The sequence below is a fragment of the Ictidomys tridecemlineatus genome, chromosome 13 (genome assembly GCF_052094955.1).
Source record: "Ictidomys tridecemlineatus isolate mIctTri1 chromosome 13, mIctTri1.hap1, whole genome shotgun sequence".
Lineage (NCBI taxonomy): Eukaryota > Metazoa > Chordata > Mammalia > Rodentia > Sciuridae > Ictidomys > Ictidomys tridecemlineatus.
Window position 1 is genome coordinate 304,413 of NC_135489.1, and position 18,276 is coordinate 322,688.

Sequence of the window (18,276 nt, forward strand, 5' to 3'; positions counted from 1 at the left end):
TGGGTGGGCGGGGAGAGAGAGGGCGGCCCCGCCTACACATTTGCGCGCGGGAAAGCAGTGGGAGCTCAGAAGACTGCTGGGTGCTATAGGAAAAGCAAGTGACCCTGAAATTTCCAATAACTGGAAAGATTTCAGTGGTTTTCACCGAGTTTGAGAAGATGGACATTCTTAATCTTATTCAACACCATACAGTGTACACATGTATCGAAGCATCACATGGTACAATTAATATGCATTTTCTGTTTTTATGCATCCGAGTAAAAATGAACTTTTAAAGAAAGGTTAAAAATAGCATAAAACTGACAGAAGGGCGAGCTGCTGAAGTGATTGAGAAGGCAGAGACCTGGACGAGAGGCCGGCACAGAGAGCCCACAGGGTGGACCAGAGGCCCGCAGGAGAAAGCCTGTGGTAGGGTAGATAAGAAGGCCCTTCCACACTGAGCCAACAGGTTGGATGGATCCTGCATTTTTCTTTCAGTTTCTACTGCTAATTTATTTGCTCCTGCCGTAAAACTTATTTCCTGTAATACTTCTTTACTCATCTATCTAGACAAAGACATTGTCTATTTATCTAGAGGCTTCCAAAATGAAGTGTGTTAACCTGGATCCCATAATCATGGCCGTTTCCAATAATCTTTGCAGTCCCTACCTCATCCTTTATGCCCCACTCCCACCAGCTGCAGACCCCCGTTGGTGTTCCTCACTGCAAAGTATATCGGAGAGCAGGCCTTGCCTTGTTTCCTGCAGTAGCCCCAACTGGGAGAACACCGCGACCTGAGAGTTCTCAATAATTACCTATTGAAGAAATTATTGAGAAGGAAATTGAAGGAATGAACAGTGATCTTTGAGTATGGGGGAATGAATAATATAAGAAGTCATCAGAATATAACAAAATAGAAGGTAACATAGCTCACTAGATTTGCAGATCTAGTTCAGGGTTTTAATTGAGAAACTGATGTGACTCCATTTTTGAAAATAAATAACAGCAACTTCTACCTCAAGGCCTGTCCTAAGGAAGGGGATGTGACCCTTGTCCTTGGAAAAACCCACAGAGCACTCCTAAGCACATACCCACCCTGCTGAGTTGTTTGTCTGCAAATAACAGGAGAGGTCTGTGGTGCCAGGTGTCCCTGACTCAGTTAGGCTAGGTGAGGACCTATAGCAACCCCCTAGCAACCACCAATCAGCATGAGACAGGGAAAATATCTGGGTGCCAGATGACCCCCCAGTAGTTTATGGTAGTTGATAACATGTTGGGAAACGTAGCATGTACGCCCCTCGTGGCCTAAACCAATCAGTTCAAAGGAATACCTCTCTTGTACTAACCAATCACCCCTACCCAACTTGTTCCTGCCAGTGAATGTGCTAATATTGATTAGAGTTGTTGTTTGATTTTCCCGTGGTATGGAATGATTTGCTGTGTGATGTTGTGACACATAGATTATCCCCCCAAAGTCCTATAAAATCTCACTGAACAAAGGATCAGGACTCACTCTCTGGGACCACTGTCTCAGGAACGGTTGTGAGTCCAGGCTCGAGCTTGCTATAAAGATTCTTGTGTGATTGCATCGGATTCAGCTCCTGGAGGTCTATTGGGGTCCCACGAATCTGGCATTACACAATCTAAATTCAAATCAAAACTAAGCCTAGGATTTTCCTTTAAATTCATCTGAGACTGGATAACTGGATGCAATTTCCCTCAGGAGGAAGTGAGAGAATGGAAGCAAAGCATGCAGTGAGCCTTCAATAAACATTACCTATTACTCTTAAGCAACTTTAAGCCAGACAACTTTAAGCCAGTCTACAAGATGCGTGTGACATGTGAAGTACCCAGAAATACAGCTTTCCCCATTTAGTCTACTATCTTTCTCAGTCCTCACAAGTCACTTAAGCAACACTTCGTTAGGAACAGGAAGGCCATGGAGAGCTGCCAGGATGCTTTCAACCAGATCTTGCATGATTTGCCATTTGGCTTGGTGAGTTGCACTTCCAATGTGAGGTGTGACAATGATGTTCTTCAGCTTCAACAAGGGATGATCTCTGAAATACACATTAATTAGGAAAAACATCGAGTTGTTTGGTTTCTTTAACTTGTATTCTGGCTTCACCTCCCCTGTGAAACCAGAATTTTGCCACCCCGAGATAAGAAGTTTGCAGGCACCTCAGGCACACCCAGAATTACACCCACATGTACCCACCACTCAGCTAACCCTAGCTCAGGAGACCCTGTGTTTCGGGGTACAAAGCATGTATCCTAATCGTACAGAGGCCATGAGCTCACAATTACACATGTGCCTGCTTGATTAGAGACTGGCCCACAAGGTGGAAAAGGGCTAAGGGCTTTAGGGGATGCCAGAGCTGTTCTACCATCAAGGGAGGAGCTGAATTCACTTTTAATGAGGAGTGGCATTCAGAGGGGAGATTTATCAGAACTAGAAGATTAAAGGAAGTTGACTTCCAGGAGGAAGGCCCAGGATGGCAGTTAGCCTGGAAAGGTGATGAGGTAGAGTGAAGTGGATCAGGCAAACTCCAACTTGATGGGTAGCACTAGATGCCAGCATTGGGAATGGATGTGGCCTCACCCATAGGGTCTCTTAACCATTTGGATACAGCTGAAGTAGCCATGAAGGGCCATGGCCTCTTGGCCCTAGCTGCTAAGAGTCAAGGGCACACCCACTAGAATCTTGTGGACCCCAAGGATGGCAATGTATCTGGAACCCCTGACTCAGACTACAGTAGAGGGTGCAAATACTTCCAGCCTTAGAACTAAGATGAAGATGAAGCACAGCACAGATACAAAGGTTTGTAAAAGAGGCACCCAAGGCCAACAAGAAGGCAGAGATTCTGTGCAGTGTCCTATGTGGGGCCCAATCCTGAGCACTCTGAGCTCCCTTTCCAGGGTGAAGCTGACCCAGAGCCTGGACAGTCTGCTGTATACAGTAGGACAGGCCACACCCCACAGTTCCATGGCTCTCTGAGGCTGCAAGGCCAACAGAAGCACTCATCTGCCATTTTGCCACCTTCTATCCAAAAAAAAATATGGATTTTGTCTGGTCTTGTTACCTTGGCAGGGGCTCTGGGTATGTCACATCCAGTGCTGCAGCCTTAATGACCCCATTCTTCAGAGCTTCCACCAGTGCATCCTGATCAACCAGAAGCCCTAGATGAATGAGACAACTCCTCAGCAATCACATGGGTGTTGACATGTGAGAAGAGAGTTTCATCATACAGCTATAGCTTCAAATGTGTCTTCATTTTGTTCCAGAAACATATTTAAATGTATGCAAATCCTCACAAAGAACATGCAAACTTCACACTAAAATTACATCTAAATCATGTCCAACCAATCATTAGAACAAAACCAGGCCTAGGCCCACTGTGTGCATTGCTCAGTGAGCCCTCAAATGCCACAGCAAAGTTGATTCATGTTGCAGGTGAGGCTGTGTTTTGGTTTGGATGTAAGGTGTCCCCTAAAAGCTCCGATGTTAATGCAGGAATGTTCAGAGGTAAATTGATTCGATTGTGAGGGCTATAACCAGGTTAGTTTGAATCATTTGACTAGTGGTGATTGTGGGAAGGTGGGGCATGGCTGGAGAAGGTGGAATACTGGAGGCATGTCTGGAAGGAGGCATCGTCCCCAGGTTCCTCCTCCCCACCGCCCACTTCCTGATCCCACCATGAGCTGAGAGGCTTTCCTCCACTGGGCTCTTCCCTCACCCTGGGCCCAAAGCGATGGAATTAGTCATCTATGAGCTGAGACCTCTGAAACCATGAGCCCCAAATAAACATTCCTTCCTCTAAGTTTTTCTTGTCAGGTATTTTGGTCACAGAAACAGAAAAAATTAACTAAAACAGAAATTGGTATCAAGAAGTGTGATCATTGTAACTATCTGACCATGTGTTTCAGAAACCTTTGCAGCTGGTTGGTAGGAGGAATTCTGAAAAGTTTAGAGATGTGAACAGCAAAAGCTTTAAAATATTGTAAACAGAGATGAATGGGTGATTCCGGTGAAAGCTCAGACCAGAATGCTGATAGGATTATAGACAGTAAAGACTGGGCTCATGAGGTTTGAGAGAGAAATGAAGACTCTGCTGGGAATTGGTCTAGAGGCCACTTGTGTTATATTCTGGCAAACAACATGGCTACATTTTGCCCATATGCCAAGACTTTGTGTGAGGCTGAATTAAAAGGCGATGGACTAATCAATCTGATGGAGAAAATTTCAAGGCAGCAAAGCATTCAGTCAGTGGCATGGAGATTGCTGGCACCTTTAGACCAGGTTTTCCATGAAAAATGGGAATAGAAATCAGAGATAAGGGATTTTTAAAACTTACAATCTGGCCAGAAAAGTGCATGTAAAGTTGGGGCCCATGAGGGTGTGCTTATTGAAGAGATTACAGCCAGTAAGGAGAAACTAAGTCCTTTGCACAGAGACAATAGAGAAAATGGCTTGAGAGCATCTTATGAATTTGTAAGACCATTTCCACTACTGGCTCCAGGGTACAGAAAATAAAAATTTCATTGAGAAAAGATCGTGGATGTCCTGCATACACAGAGGTGCCTAGGAAGTTGATTCACCACGCTGAGCCACAGCTATGATTACAGGGGCCCAAGTGTCACAGGCTGTCTATGGATTGCATGTGGGTCACTGCACATGGAAGCCTAGTGGATAGAAACATCTGGAGTCTGGGAATGACCGGTGGACATTTTCTCTGGTCAATTGCCCATGGACAGTGTGAATTTCTGTCCTGTTCTTCTATGTTCCACACAGCACCTGAGATGGGTATGATTTGCCAAGATGTCAGTCAACCTGCTGAGTGCAAAACCTGAGGAAGCAAGACTCTGCCTTTGAAACCTTATCCCTTCCTTTGATATATGCCCTTAAATAAATAACCAGAGCCATCTTTTCTCTGTCTAGTTCCAGCGCCATGTGGACTAGATCTATCAGGGGCTTCACTTTTGTAAATATATTTCTGAATATATTTATGTTTTGTTATTCACTAATTATTTGAGACTTTAAGTTTTAGGGTGGCTTACGTTTTCCTGGGCAGAAAAAAGAATGCCCCAAAGAGACACTGGCCATTGCCTCTGTTACCCAGGTACTGTGCTAGCTGGCAACAGATCTTAGCATTATCCACATGGTTCTGCAGGAATGCAGGAGACTAAAGTTAAGGGGTCATGGAAGCTTCCACCAAGATTTCAAAGGAAGGCCTGGGAGGCCAGGTAAAGTGTAGCAGGGTTGGAGTCTCTGCAGGCTTCCCCTGAGAGGGCAATGCATGAAACTGTGAAGGTGAAATGAAGCTGGAATGGAGACTCCAGGAATTAAGAGATGCTAGTGACATGGACTGTCTTCTGAGAAAAGCTGCTGGCTGCGGAGAGAGCCAGGCTAAAAGAGAGCCCATATGCACTGCAAATGGCAATACCACTAGGATGAGGCTGCCCAAGGCCTTTGAGGCTAACACCTTGCAGCCAGGGTCCTCCATGCTGTATGCAAAGTTGCAGGTGGAGTTAAGAGAGCCATTTGTCAGCAGGGTTTCAGTCTCGCTTTGGCCCCTCTGTTTTTGCCCCTATTTCTCCCTTTTGGAATGAAAATACTTACTCTCTGCCACTGTGTATTGGATACATGTAACTTGCTTTCTATTTTTACAGGGGCTCACGGCCAAGAGTTTGCCTTGCGTCTCAGAAGAGACTTTTGAACTTAGACATTTGAGGGAGAGCAGAAACTATCAAGATTGTGTGGGCTCTTGGAGATGAATTGAATATATGTTGCATTGTGAGATGGACATGAGTTTTGGGGGGCCAGGGGTAGAATGTTATAGTTTGGATATAAAGTTCTCCCCCCAAGTCTCCTATGTTGATGCAGGAATGTTCAGAGGTGAAATGATTGGCTCTTGAGAGCTGTAACCTGATCAGTCCATCCTAGTTTGAATGGACAAACTGGCTGGTGACTGTGGGCAGATGGGGCGTGGCTAGAGGAGGCAGGCCCCTGGGGGAGGGGTGCATCTTTCTTGAGTTCCTTCCTCCACCCATCCTTCCCTCCTTCTCTCTCTCTCCCTCTCCAGCCATTATGTGCTATCTCCTCTTGAGCCCACAGCATTTAAGTCAGCTGCTTGTAGACCAAGACCTGAAATCCTGGCCCCTCCTCTCAGTTGTCCTTGTCAGGTATTTTGGTTACAGGAATGAAAAGCTGACTTAAACAGACTCATAGGTTACAAATATGCCCACAGTTATCCTGTACCCCAGCCCTGGTCTTACCAAAACCTGGTCCTGTCTCACTTTCATGCCATCTCCCCCAAATCACCCAAGGGGCTCAATAGAAAAACAGCCTCCAAATGCCTGCATTTAAAAATGAAATGAGGGGCTGGGGATGTGGCTCAAGTGGTAGCGTGCTCGCCTGGCATGCGTGCGGCCCGAGTTCAATCCTCAGCACCACATACAGACAAAGATGCTGTGTCCGCCGAGAACTAAAAAATAAATATTAAAATTCTTTCTCTCCCTCTCTCTCTCTCTCTCTCTCTCTCTCTCTCTCTCTCTCTCTCTCTTTCTCTAAAAAAAAAATGAAATGAGGGCCAGGATGCAGGTCAGTGGGAGACCCTGGGTTCAATCCCCAGCACCAAAAAAAAAAAAAAAAAAAAAAAGCAGTTATGAAACAAACAGAACGTGATGCATGACTCCATTTACAAAATAGCAAGAGTGTGTGTGAGCATCTGAGGCTGAGGCCTGTGAGGAGCCCGCAGGCTGATAGTGCTGCCCATCACAGGCAGTCCATCTGTGAGCCACTGCTCCTAGGTCACTACCAATGCCTGCCCAGAGGCTGTTGGAGAAAGTCCAAACTGAGGCCAAGGATGGCCCCAGAAGTTTGCATACTGGTCTTGATGCTACTGAAAGCGTGCTGCACACTGGTCTTTTAAACTATCTCATTGAAGGTCTGAATTTTCAGACAACTCTCAAATAATTAACTCAGCCATGTGCAGCTTCATGGCAAGTGCTGGTTCTTGCTTTCTGGGTAAGGTCACTGAGCTAAGCCATACTCAGGACTGCTGGGGGTGCTGAGTTTCTCAACCATGTCCCCAGCCCCACAGGGCACGCTGCCCAGACGTCTGCCTCAACAGCCAGCCCTCACATGCACCCCCACACCAGTATCACAAGGATACCATCTGTGTCCAATGCTGCCTCTTGGCACCTAAATGTCAAAAGTGACCCTCAGAAACTCATCCCCAGGAACTGTGTTAAATCCCCCCAGAGCATCAAATTGCAACACCACTCCATCCCAACAGACATTGACTTGTGATATGAAAACTTCCATATTGTAGCTATTATCCTTCTTGATTCTTACTTGAGGTTCAAAGTCATGTAAAGACAAAACTCAGGAATATTTTTAAATAGAATGTAAATTTTCTTAATTCACCTGCCACCAATCTAAATGGATTTTGTGAATTTTCTGGACCAGGGCATCCACTCAGGATAAAGGGGACAAGAAAAGCCAAGGGCAGAGCTAGAGACTCCCAGCCATGTCTCCTGGCCACACTGTCATCACAGACGGGCCTACCTCTGCCGACATTGACCAGCACAGCACTTCGCTTCATCAGCTGCAGCTCCCGCCTCCCGATCAGGCCCTGGGTCTGGGGCGTCAGGCTGGCAGCCAGCATCACAAAGTCCGAGTGCTGCAGCAGGTCTTCCAGCCTGGCACAGTAGGCAGCACCCACGGCAGCTTCCTCCTCCAACCTCCTGCAGAGAAATCACTTCCTCAGAAATTCAACCAGATGCCCAGGTGGACGACACTTCCAGGGAGAAGTCTCTCAGGGGAAGTGGCGGGGTCCACTAGGCCCAACCCCCAGCTGGACCCATGAGCCCCAAAGGCCTGGCAGTGTGGTCAGCCCTGGAGTCCTCAGGATGGCTGACTCCCCTATGGAAACTCTGCTTATCCAGCCCCTGCAGGGTTGCCAGGCCCAAAACTGTATCCCCAGACCTGCTTCCAGGAACAGCGGAGGCTGGGCAAACACATCTCATGCCCGGAGAGGAACAGGAAAGGCCTTGAGGTACTGTCTGCTGAATGGAAAGCCAGGACCACAGAGCCAATGCAGGCAGGACTGTGGCTTTTTTTTTTTTTTTTAATTTGGGTCAAATTTTAACCCTTATTCTGGTCATCCAAGGCAACTGATTATTTGACAGAAATCATAAGCACCAGGACTTGACAGCATCCTGGAAGCCACCAATGGACTTTCAGATGTGGAATATGAAATGACACAATTCTTTTCTAACACAGGCAGGTGTAGCCTGAGGGGAGATGCTTGCCCAGTTCCCCAGTGCCCCAAACCCTGTCCCCTTCACTTGCTTGGCCCTGACATCCCTGCCTTTGCCCTCTGGTGGCACTGAGATCTGGGACTATTATGTTTCTTTGTGCAAACACAGTACCTGATGAAATATGATATGTCAAGAGCTATGTTATGTTTTGAACAACTAAAAAAAAAAAAAAAAAACAGTACCTGGAAAAAACAGCTCACCATGCTCCACAAATGTCTGTTACAGAAAAGAGTTTCCCCAATTTTCTTTTTTTTTTTTTTTTTTTTTTTTTTTAAAGAGAGAGTGAGAGAGAGGGGGGGGATAGAGAGAGAGAGAATTTTTTTAATATTTATTTATTTTTTCTTAGTTCTCGGCGGACACAACATCTTTGTTTGTATGTGGTGCTGAGGATCGAACCCGGGCCGCACGCACGTCAGGTGAGCGCGCTACCGCTTGAGCCACATCCCCAGCCCCTCCCCAATTTTCTAAAGGTCAGAAACCTATGCATTTATGTGAAGAGTTGGTTGATTGTAATGCATTCTGCTGTCATATATAACAAATTAGAATAAAAAATTTTAAAAAAAAGAGTTGGTTGAGCAGCTGCCCTAGGTGCCAGTCCTGCTGGGTACGGGGATAGCAGTGAAGACATGGAGAAGCTCCACCTCTGCATCACCCGCACCCATGACCACACTCAAGCCACCAGAGGGTGAGCATGCAGGAAGAATGATCTCAGGGGCCTTGCCAAGGAAGAGCAAGAGGGAACCCAAGTAGGAAACCTCTAGGTAGACCCACCAGGGAGAGGCAAGGTGAGAACCTCCAAGGTGGAACCCTCAGGGCCTGAGTTTGGGAATGAATGACCTTTGGTGGAAAATGATCACATTCTTCTTGGCCAGGCCCAGCTAAGTGCAGCAAACATTGGAGGTGTAATAGCCTTCCTATGTCTTCCTCCTGCTGAGGACAAGGCACCCCTGGGGATGCAAACATCTTAGAACAGCACCCCAGAGTGCTAGTTAAGTACATGTCTGAAATCCCAGCAGCATGGGAGGCTGAGACAGGAGTATCATGGTTCAAAGCCAGCCTCAGCAAAGAGAAGTGCTAAGCAACTTAGTGAGACCCTGTCTCTAAATAAAATACAAAACAGGGCTGGGGATGTGGCGCAGTGATCGAGTAGCCCTGAGTTCAATCCCTGCTACCAAAAAAAAAAAAAAAGTAGTACTGTCCTGAGATGGGTCCTGCAATATTGTGAGACTGAAAGGGAGGCCCAGGAGCCCCTGGGAGACAATGGCCACGATGTGAGGCACCCAGCTCTATGGAACCATCTTTTCCCACAGCCAATAGGAGCCATTCAGCAGTTGTGAGCAATGGCCAAGGCCTGGCTGGTCTGCAGAGAGTGGCCACAGGAATTCAAGGTGGTATAAGCACTTGAGCTGCCCCTGGGTTGGATGGGACATGAGACAGGCTGAGCAGGTTTTGTCAGAGAAGTGAGAGTTCTGCAGCCCATCACTAAGACAGGCACTGGGGCCGGGGATATGGCTCACGTGGTAGCATGCTCCCCTAGCAAGCATGAGGCACTGGGTTCGATTCTCAGCACCACATAAAGATATTGTGTCCACCTAAAAGTTATATATATAATTTTTTAAAAAGGCACTGGTGGTAGAGGGTAGGAACTCTAGAAGGGTGAGTATAGGTGCTGTCTGTGGAAACGGGAGCACTATGGTGGGGAGGGCACACCTGCGTCCTAGCAACTTGGGAGGCTGGGGCAGGAGGATCACAAATTCAAGGGGTGATCCTCCAGCCTGGGCAACTTGGTGAGACCCCTTCTCAAAATTTAAAAAAAAAAAAAGGGCTGGGGATCTAGCTCAGTTGATAGAGTGCTTGTCTCGCATGCACAAGGCCCTGGGTTCAATTCCCAGCATCACATAATAAATAAATGAATAAATAAAATAAACAATAAGAAGGGCAGGGGATGTAGTTCAGTGGTAAAGCATCCTTGGGTTCAATCCCCAGTACCTGCCCCCTCAAAAAAAATAAATGAAAGGAAATGGGGAGTGCTACTGAAGGGCTTGGCACAACATTAGGGACAAAAGTCCAGAGTTAGTTTTGGACTTGGCCTGTGATGAGTGGAGACCTGGTAGGTGGAGGGTGCACTGAGTTGGCTGAGGAGACTGGGTGGACAGAGGGCAGCACGCTCACTCGAGGGATGTGAGACCCCCAAAGCCCGGAGGCACACAGGCCACCATGGGTTCCTGTGGCTTTGCTGAGCAGGAGCAGTTGAGACAGGCATACCACCAGCTCCCTGAAGATTATCTGCAGTGCTGAAGAGCCACACAGGCCTAAGAGCCAGGAAGAGGCACCAGCACACCTCAGTATTAACTGGGGCTTGGTGGGTACGAACGCATCTCCTGGGACTGAAAAGTCACTTTGGAAATTATAAAGGACTTGTGTTATGTAGTGAGCTTCTTTTCTTTTCAGTGGTATTTTCTCCATGAGAAGTCAGAGCCACATTTCCAGGGAATTGTCAGGAAACTTCCACCCCTTCTTGGTGAGAGTGGGAATCTCCTGGCCATGCTTGGGCAGCCATAGCTCTACTGAGCTCAACCAAGGGTCAACTTTTTGAGCCTTACCTGCGGTTCCTATTGTGATACAGAATCTTCATTTCAAATGCTTTGGCCCTCTGAGCAATCTTATAGCCAATGGTGCCCATGCCGATGATGCCCAGAGTGGCCCCCGACACTTCCTGCCCCAACCAGTTTATAGAGAAGTGCTTTGTGTCCGGTGAGACAGCCAACTGACAACCTAAAACATACAGGCACAGAGCTGTTAAGTGGCATCACCAGCAAAGGGGTCTTTCCACAGAGCTCAAGGCAGAGAAGGCCTCTGTGGAGGCTGGTGCTCAGGTCCTCTGTGCTTCCGCAGAGAGGACAGCAAAAGTAAGAGGTAGCTTCCTCAGAACAAAAGCAGACCCTCTGGAGAGGATGTTCTGAAGTGGCAGCTTATTTCACATTAAGGATTTCTGACTAGAACTTGTTTCAGAGTCTGTGGCCAAGAATAAGAGGAGCCAGGCTCTTGCTCCTTCTCTCAGAACTGCTCCTCAGCACAGTTCCCATTGGGAGAAGATCACATGATTTCCACTGCCACTTTTGTGGCAGTCGTGAGGCTACCTTATATTTTACCGTTACATGCATGAGTGAGAGCTGGTGGTAGAGGAGCTACTGCTCTCAGAAGCCAAGGTGGACATGGATGCTGACAGAAGCTGTGCACACCAGGAGGGACTATTAGGATGGCCTTGGGCCTGAGCCTAAGCAACTCCATTATAAAAATTCCAGTTGAAACCTGCAGTCTCACTAGGCACTCCCACAGAGCCCTCCAGTGTGGCCTCAGACAAGTTACTCCCCCTCACCCTGATAAACAGAGTGAAGCCCCTGGCAGGCTGTCCTCACCTGACCAGAGGGAAAGGCAAGAAGATCAGGGCGGAGACCACCAGACCAAAAGTTTCTGACCCCAGGGTAAATGATGTCACTGAGAAATCCCACGGTAGCTGATAAGGATTGAAAGGGGGGCCAAAAGCCCCAAATTTTAGTATGATAGAGCAAATGAACAGGGATTCAGCCAGCCAAAACAAGGATGCACTTGAGCTGGAGAGCCTAATGAGGATCTGACATCCCATCACTTGTCATTGTTCCTGAGCCTCTGCGTGATCCTCACTGCTCTCAAACTCTACCACCTCGTCTGGACCTTGGTGAGAGCTGCAACTCCTCCCTTACAACCCCCTCCTCAACCAGTCGTTCACTCAAGGCCAGGAAAAGCCCCTTGGTTCCAGACCTGGTCACCAGAGTGAGTGTGCATCTGTTGGACTTAAAGCCTAAAACTTGACTTTTGAACTTAGCACACAGAGGAAACGTCTGTCATTAGCCTGTCATGATTGTGTTTTGCAGTGCTTAGAATTAATCTAGAATTGCTTGCTGTGAATTAATTAATCTAGAATTCTTTGCTGTGAATTGATTATATCTATTGCAGTGCCTAGCCTTGTCATTTTCTTTTTCTTTTTTTTTTTTTAGTTGTAGATGGATCTTTAATTTTATTTATTTGTTTTTATGTGGTGCTGAGGATTGAACCCAGTGCCTCACACATTCTAGGCAAATGCTCTACCACTGAACTACAGCCCCAGCTCCGTCATTTTCTTGATTAAGAACCTATAGAGTGAAATTGTATTGAGTAATTTGAGTGAATCTTTATTCATTGAAAGGGGCAGAGGAGCATGGACATTCTTTATTTCTCCCCTCAACTGCATGAGTTGCAATTTTGCCCCCTTGCGACAAGGGACTCAATTCCCAGCAGATGAAGTCTACATGTCACCCAAAGATATCAGAACCAGAGAAGGACCTGTTTGTGTGGTTTGAAATTATTTTAACATGTATATTATTAAATATTTATCATCTGAACTTTTGGACAACCAACGACAGCATTTTTACCTTCCACCACCCTGCGAGCTGAGGCCAGCAGCAGGGCCATCCCTAGGTCTGCTGTGGGAGTGGACACTGCGTGTGGGGTGTGGGCCACCTTCACACCACAGCTGGCAATGAATGGCAGGTCCAGGTGATCCAGGCCTGCTCCCGAGTTGCCAATGATTTTCAGGCAGGGCAAGCTCAGCAGCAGCTCCCGGTCAATCACTGGGCGTCCACCCCAGAGGTATATAGCTTGGATCTTTTGACTGAATTCTGTTTTGTTTTCCAAAAATTGCTTCATGGTAATGAGAGTAAAGTGCTTCTGCAGCTCTTCCACATGAGCCTCACATATGCCATAGGGTCCTTCAAAGCCAAACACTAGAACTCCAGGCAGTGCTGGGTCTCTTGTAGCCTGCAGACAGAAAGACATGAACCACAGAAGAGTGCCACATCTCCTGCTCCAGCATATCCAGGTGGCAAGGCTGGGCTTCTTCTGTTGGCTGGACAAATTCTCAGGCACCTGAAAGTCAGACAGAACCTGACTGCCTGCTCCCTCCTGCTTTGCCTGGGTTTTTATTCCTGCCTTGGGAAGTAACCTCCTGGCTAGGAGGGCTGTGGCTGAACTCCCCACCTCCTCACCCCTGCCTCATGCCGAGGCCAGGTGAGGTGCTAGCAGCAGATCCTATGAAGACAGGCAGCAGTCATAACAAAGCCCGGAGCACTCACCTGGCCTGTGGTCAGACACTGAGGCAGACTACTCAGAGAGTGTCTGGGATACAATAAACACTGTGCTTCAGTCCTAAGTTTCAGGCTAATGCTTGCAAGCAGCTGTGGAGGAGAAAAACGCAGACTCCACCCCCCATCTAGGCCAGAGAATTAAAACCAGGTGAGACATGTGAGCAAGTCAACAGTTTCCAACTCTCCCAGTCCACTGTTAAACAGATGAAGCCCCCATGGGGAAAGGAAGAGCCAGAGTCACTGAGCCAGTTGCTTCCACAGTGAACTGGACAGAGTGGTGGCGGAAGATTAGCTAGGCCAGGGGTTTGGCCAGGCAGTTGCCAGGTAAGTGACAGTGCAGGTGGTAGGGTTTGCAAGCATGGATCTCCCCTGGGGAGGAGAATGCACCACCTGTTCCCAGGAGTTTTGCTTGCTCTTAAGGAACAGAATAAAGACAGTGATATTTTGCACCTGCTATGTTCTTAAGTGCCTTTAATCTGAAATAGCCAATAATACATCAGGGCTATATATCTTGGGATGTGGTATTTTTAACTCTTTTACAGCAATAAATAAGTAGTAAAACTGACCAGCTGGGCACATACCTGTAATTCCAGCAGCTCAGAGGCTGAGGTAGGAGGATCTAGAATTTAAAGCCAGCCTCAACAACCCCCAAGGCCCTAAGCAACTCAAAAAGACTCTATCTCTAAATAAAATACTTATTTTTTTAAAAAAGGGTTGGGAACATGGCTCATGGTTAAGCACCCCTGGGTTCAATCCCTGGTACAAACAAACAAAACTGACCACATTTTACTGTGAAAATAAAAAAAATATGTCTTGTCTGTAAAGTGAATTATAGTTTTAGGTTCCTTGTTTCTGGTTAAATATGAGATTTTTAAGAATTTAAAAAATGTTTTTAGTTGTGGGTGAACAATATCTTTATTTTGTTTATTTGTTTTTTATGTGGTCCTGAGGATCGAACCCAGTGCCTCACACATGTGAGGCAAGCGGTCTACCACTGAGCCACAACCCCAGCCCAAATATGAGATTTTTAGACATTAGTATCCTTCTTCTATGAAGAAAATCAACAGCTTTCCAAACACTGAGGTTAACAACTATCTTTTGTTTTTGGGTCCCTGAGGCTTGGTGGGGAAAACAAGTCAAAGAATGTTCAAAATCTGATCAAAGCTTACACTATGACCAGTCAAAAAAAAAAAAAAAAAAACAACAACAACAACAAAAAAAACACAGGCTTGGGCTTACTTCTGACCTTCAGAAAAAGGTTTAAACAGCCTTGTCCAGATAGGAACACCTCTGTGACTTTCACAGGTTGACCACGACAGCCCAGGGCTCTGCAATCGTGTTTCCTGCTACCTTGGCACACAGTGACACTGTGCCCCTGCCACATCTTCATGCAATGTGACACTGCACCCACCCCACTTCACTGTCCATGCCATACCAGGGCTATTGCCCTGTCATTCTCAGTGTCTGCACATGGGAAAGACTGAGACTCTTTACGGGTTCAGAGGAGTCCATCCCCAGTCAGAAGAGACAAGCAACAGAGAGCACAGGCTCACACTTCCCTTCCTCAAGCCCAGATTCCGCACATCTCCTTCACGCTGGAGTTCAGCCGAGGGGCCTGCCGGGGACAGGCACAGGCCCTCAGCCATGAGAGGTCACCACCAGCACTAGCTGCAGTGGTCTGCTGCTCTGTCCCCGGAGCTGCCAGCCCTCCAGAGTCCTCTCCTTTCATAGTGCAGGCTGCCCACTAGGGACCCTGCTTTCTTCTCTTTCCTAATTGCTGCATCACAAGATCAAGAGAGGGGAATGTTGGGACTGAATAGCAGGAGCAGAATGGGTGGGTAGGAATGTCCTCAACTAGGAAAACTCAATCAAATTGGACTTCTGTTGTGAGGACTGAGAGGACAAACCTATCCATTTGGAAAAATCAGACTTCTTAGCTTTATTTTTGCCCAACAGTAACAGTTCAGATATTTATAATTCCTGATTGCTATTCAATTTGAACTGTTAAAATTGTTTAAACATTAATTTCTTCTCATAAGATGATAGGTTAGTTAAAAAGAAAAAAGAGCATTTACCTTTTTAGACATTGCCTTTGACAGACTTAAGGCTCCAAACTCAGATTTTCTTCTTTTAAAGGCCCTGGAAAATTGCACCCCCCCCCCCAAAAAAAAAAAAGAAAAGAAAAGAAAAGAAAAATGTAGGCTGAACCTTCGACAGCTTCTCTCAGAAAAAAGACAGGGACAAAGATCAGCCTGCTGGGAGGAGACTCCTGGCCAGTGGGAGGAGGTCTGGACCCCTGACCCTGAGCTGGGGCAGCCAATCAGTGCACACCAGCATTCTCTGGATGAAGGCACCAGAGCACTGGAGTAAAGCACAAACACAACTGATGAGGACCAAAGGAGAGGGGAAGCAACGAGCACATTTTTTAATTTAACAAGTGAAAACAAGAAATGTGCTGGGTGCTGTGGCGCATCGCATGCCTGTTATCCCAGTGGCTTGGGAGGCTGAAACAGGAGGATCACAAGTTCAAAGCCAGCCTCAGCAATGGTGAGGTGCTAAGCAACTCAGTGAGACCCTGTCTCTAAATATAATACAAAATAGGGCTGGGGATGTGGCTTAGTGGTTGAGTGCCCCTGAGTTCAATCCCCGGTACTGCCCCCCCTCCCTGAAAAAACCTAAGAAATGTAGCTAGGCATGGTGGCCCATGCCTGTAATCTCAGCTACTTGAAAACCTAAGGCAAGGGAATGGCAAATTCAAGGCCAGCCTGGTAACTCAAAAAGACCCTATCTCAAAATAAAAATTAAAAAAAAAAAAAAAAAAAAGGCCGGGGAGGAGGGTGCTGGGGCACTGGGGCATAGCTCAGTGGGAGATGCTATGCCTAGCATACCCAGGGCCCTGGGTTCAATCCCCGGCACCACAGAACAATAAGTTCAATATGTATCATTATAATGCACTAATAAATAAATAACAAAAAAAGAAGAAATTTGCCCAAGTCTCTAACAATCAGCAAGATCTGTTAGTGCAGGGCAGGCTGAACAAATGTTAGCTGCAAGATAACCAGGGCACTCCAACCTGTCTGGTTCTTTATCGCAGTTTGCATCAAGTCTGAACTCTCTCCTGCCGGGCCCCCCTCTCTTGCTCTCTCTTTCTCTCTTCTCCTCTTTCTCACTGCTGCAATAATGATCTCTTGGTCGCTCTGAGTGTTGTGGTCACTTTCCTTTCAAGATCACATCAGAGGGAGATTGTATCCATAACATGCAGTGACCTTCTGGAAAACACAACTTCCCATGACTCTTCCTCTTAGCACACTAGGAGGAGCAATGCCCCATCTCACTTCCCAAACTCTGTTCCCAACAGCGGCCAGTAGGCTCCCTGTTTCTCCCCTCCATCCAGCCCCTTTTCACTTGGCTCCTCTTGTCTTCTCTCCACCCCTTTCAAGCCCCATTTTTTCTCATCTACTAGTAATTCTCATTCCTCTGGTTGTACATGATGTAGAATGTCAGGTCAGTGGCGGAGACTTAGAACTGGAAAGAAACATCAATCAGGCGCTGATGGAAACGCCTATCAATCAGCAGGATCTCCTGACTAAGGCCTGTCAATCAACAGGATCCCTGGCCAATCCTGGAGTTCAGCCAGCTGAACTGATCAACTCCAGCAGGACATGGGACCCTAAAAATCCCCTTTTCCTGTCCCAAGCCCTTCCCTTCCTGCTGTAAGCCCCATAAATGTCCAATCCGGTCAAGCTTCCACCCGGTTTCTCCTCAGACCCTTCTCCTGTCCACTCTGTTGGTCTCATGAGTTCTGCCCGGGAGCGATATCTAGGATAAAGCCTCTTCTTTCCTACCCCTATGCCCCCTCCCCTTCCTTCACTCCTCTCTCTAGTCAAAAATACCTCTACCCCCCCCCCCCACCTATTGTGAATTATCATGCTTTCTCTTTTAAAAAGCAATTTACCTGCATCTCTGCTGGGCTAAAGTCAACAGGATATTTACATTCCTCAGCAACCATTATCTGCAAGGGAAATGGACCCCGAAATGCTTTTAAGAACACCTTACCCTGAAATGGGGAACTTTGTGTGACTCTTTCACAGATCAGAGCCCAGAACTGAATTAAGGATAATTCCTCCTAACCATAAAATCTATTAGAGATTCCAGAGGCTGTGGTTGTAACTCAATGGTAGAGTGCTTGCCTAGCATGCATGAAGCACTGGGTTTGATCCTGAGAACCACATAAAAACAAGTTAAGGTATAAAAAAAAATACAATAACATTTAAAAAATTAAAAGAAAAAAAGAATCCAACTAAAACCATCAAGGGCCAAAGTGACCTGGAGCTGACGTGCGCCATGAGGACTTTTTGTTCTTTTTATTTACGCATGGCAGCAGACTGCATTTGTCATATCATACCGACTTGGAGTACCACGTCCCATTCTTGCGGTTGAACATGATGTGGCGTTACAGTGGTCGTGTATTCCTATATGAACATAAGGAAGTTGTGCCCCATTCATTCTACTCTTTCCCATTCCCCTTGCCCCATGCCCCCTGTCCAATGCGGTGAACGCCCCCACCATTGTGAGTCGGCTGCTGGTCGGAACATTTGGCCTTTGTTTGGGGGGACTGGCTTATTTCACTCAGCATGGTGTTAGTCAAGAGGTGGACGTGGGTGGAATTCTCTGGAAACTTCCCTCTGAGTTTCAGTGGGATCTCAATAAAACCAGATGCGGAAAAGTCACGCTGACCCTTTCCTCTGCGATCGGACCCACCTTTTCCCTTCAGTCCCCTCTTTTCGCCTTTCCTACCCTTCCCATAAAC

The 18,276-nt window shown here is 46.9% G+C and overlaps 1 protein-coding gene and 1 long non-coding RNA gene across 3 annotated transcripts; both read right to left on the reverse strand.

Moving 5' to 3' along the window:
- Window positions 1-917: 917 nt before the first annotated feature.
- On the reverse strand, window positions 918-17,309 carry LOC101955119 (glyoxylate/hydroxypyruvate reductase B). 2 transcript variants are annotated; one of them, XM_078029846.1, is made up of 6 exons: window positions 15,542-17,309; window positions 12,756-13,248; window positions 10,908-11,079; window positions 7,550-7,728; window positions 3,063-3,159; window positions 918-2,039 (listed from the first exon to the last, which is right to left on the reverse strand). In XM_078029846.1, exons 1-6 carry the CDS (start codon window positions 15,551-15,553, stop codon window positions 1,883-1,885), a joined length of 1,110 nt encoding a protein of 369 aa, XP_077885972.1. In that variant the 5' UTR covers window positions 15,554-17,309; the 3' UTR covers window positions 918-1,882. The 2 variants fall into 2 exon arrangements, with proteins under 2 accessions (XP_077885972.1, XP_077885973.1); XM_078029847.1 differs by having other exon boundaries at window positions 12,756-13,140; window positions 15,542-17,307.
- A 506-nt stretch (window positions 17,310-17,815) lies between these two features.
- On the reverse strand, window positions 17,816-18,221 carry LOC144369737 (uncharacterized). The gene is made up of 2 exons (XR_013429444.1): window positions 18,033-18,221; window positions 17,816-17,938 (listed from the first exon to the last, which is right to left on the reverse strand). It is a non-coding gene; the product is annotated as an uncharacterized LOC144369737 (long non-coding RNA).
- Window positions 18,222-18,276: the final 55 nt, after the last annotated feature.

What these genes read in the sequence shown, in the direction of transcription:
- LOC101955119 (XM_078029846.1), bottom strand. An exon ending in TATCACAATAGGAACCGCAG is followed by an intron (nt 7,729 to 10,907) that starts GTAAGGCTCAAA and finishes ATTTCTCTGCAG; the next exon opens with GAGGTTGGAGGAGGAAGCTG. An exon ending in TACCCAGAGCCCCTGCCAAG is followed by an intron (nt 2,040 to 3,062) that starts GTAACAAGACCA and finishes TGTGTATTTCAG; the next exon opens with AGATCATCCCTTGTTGAAGC.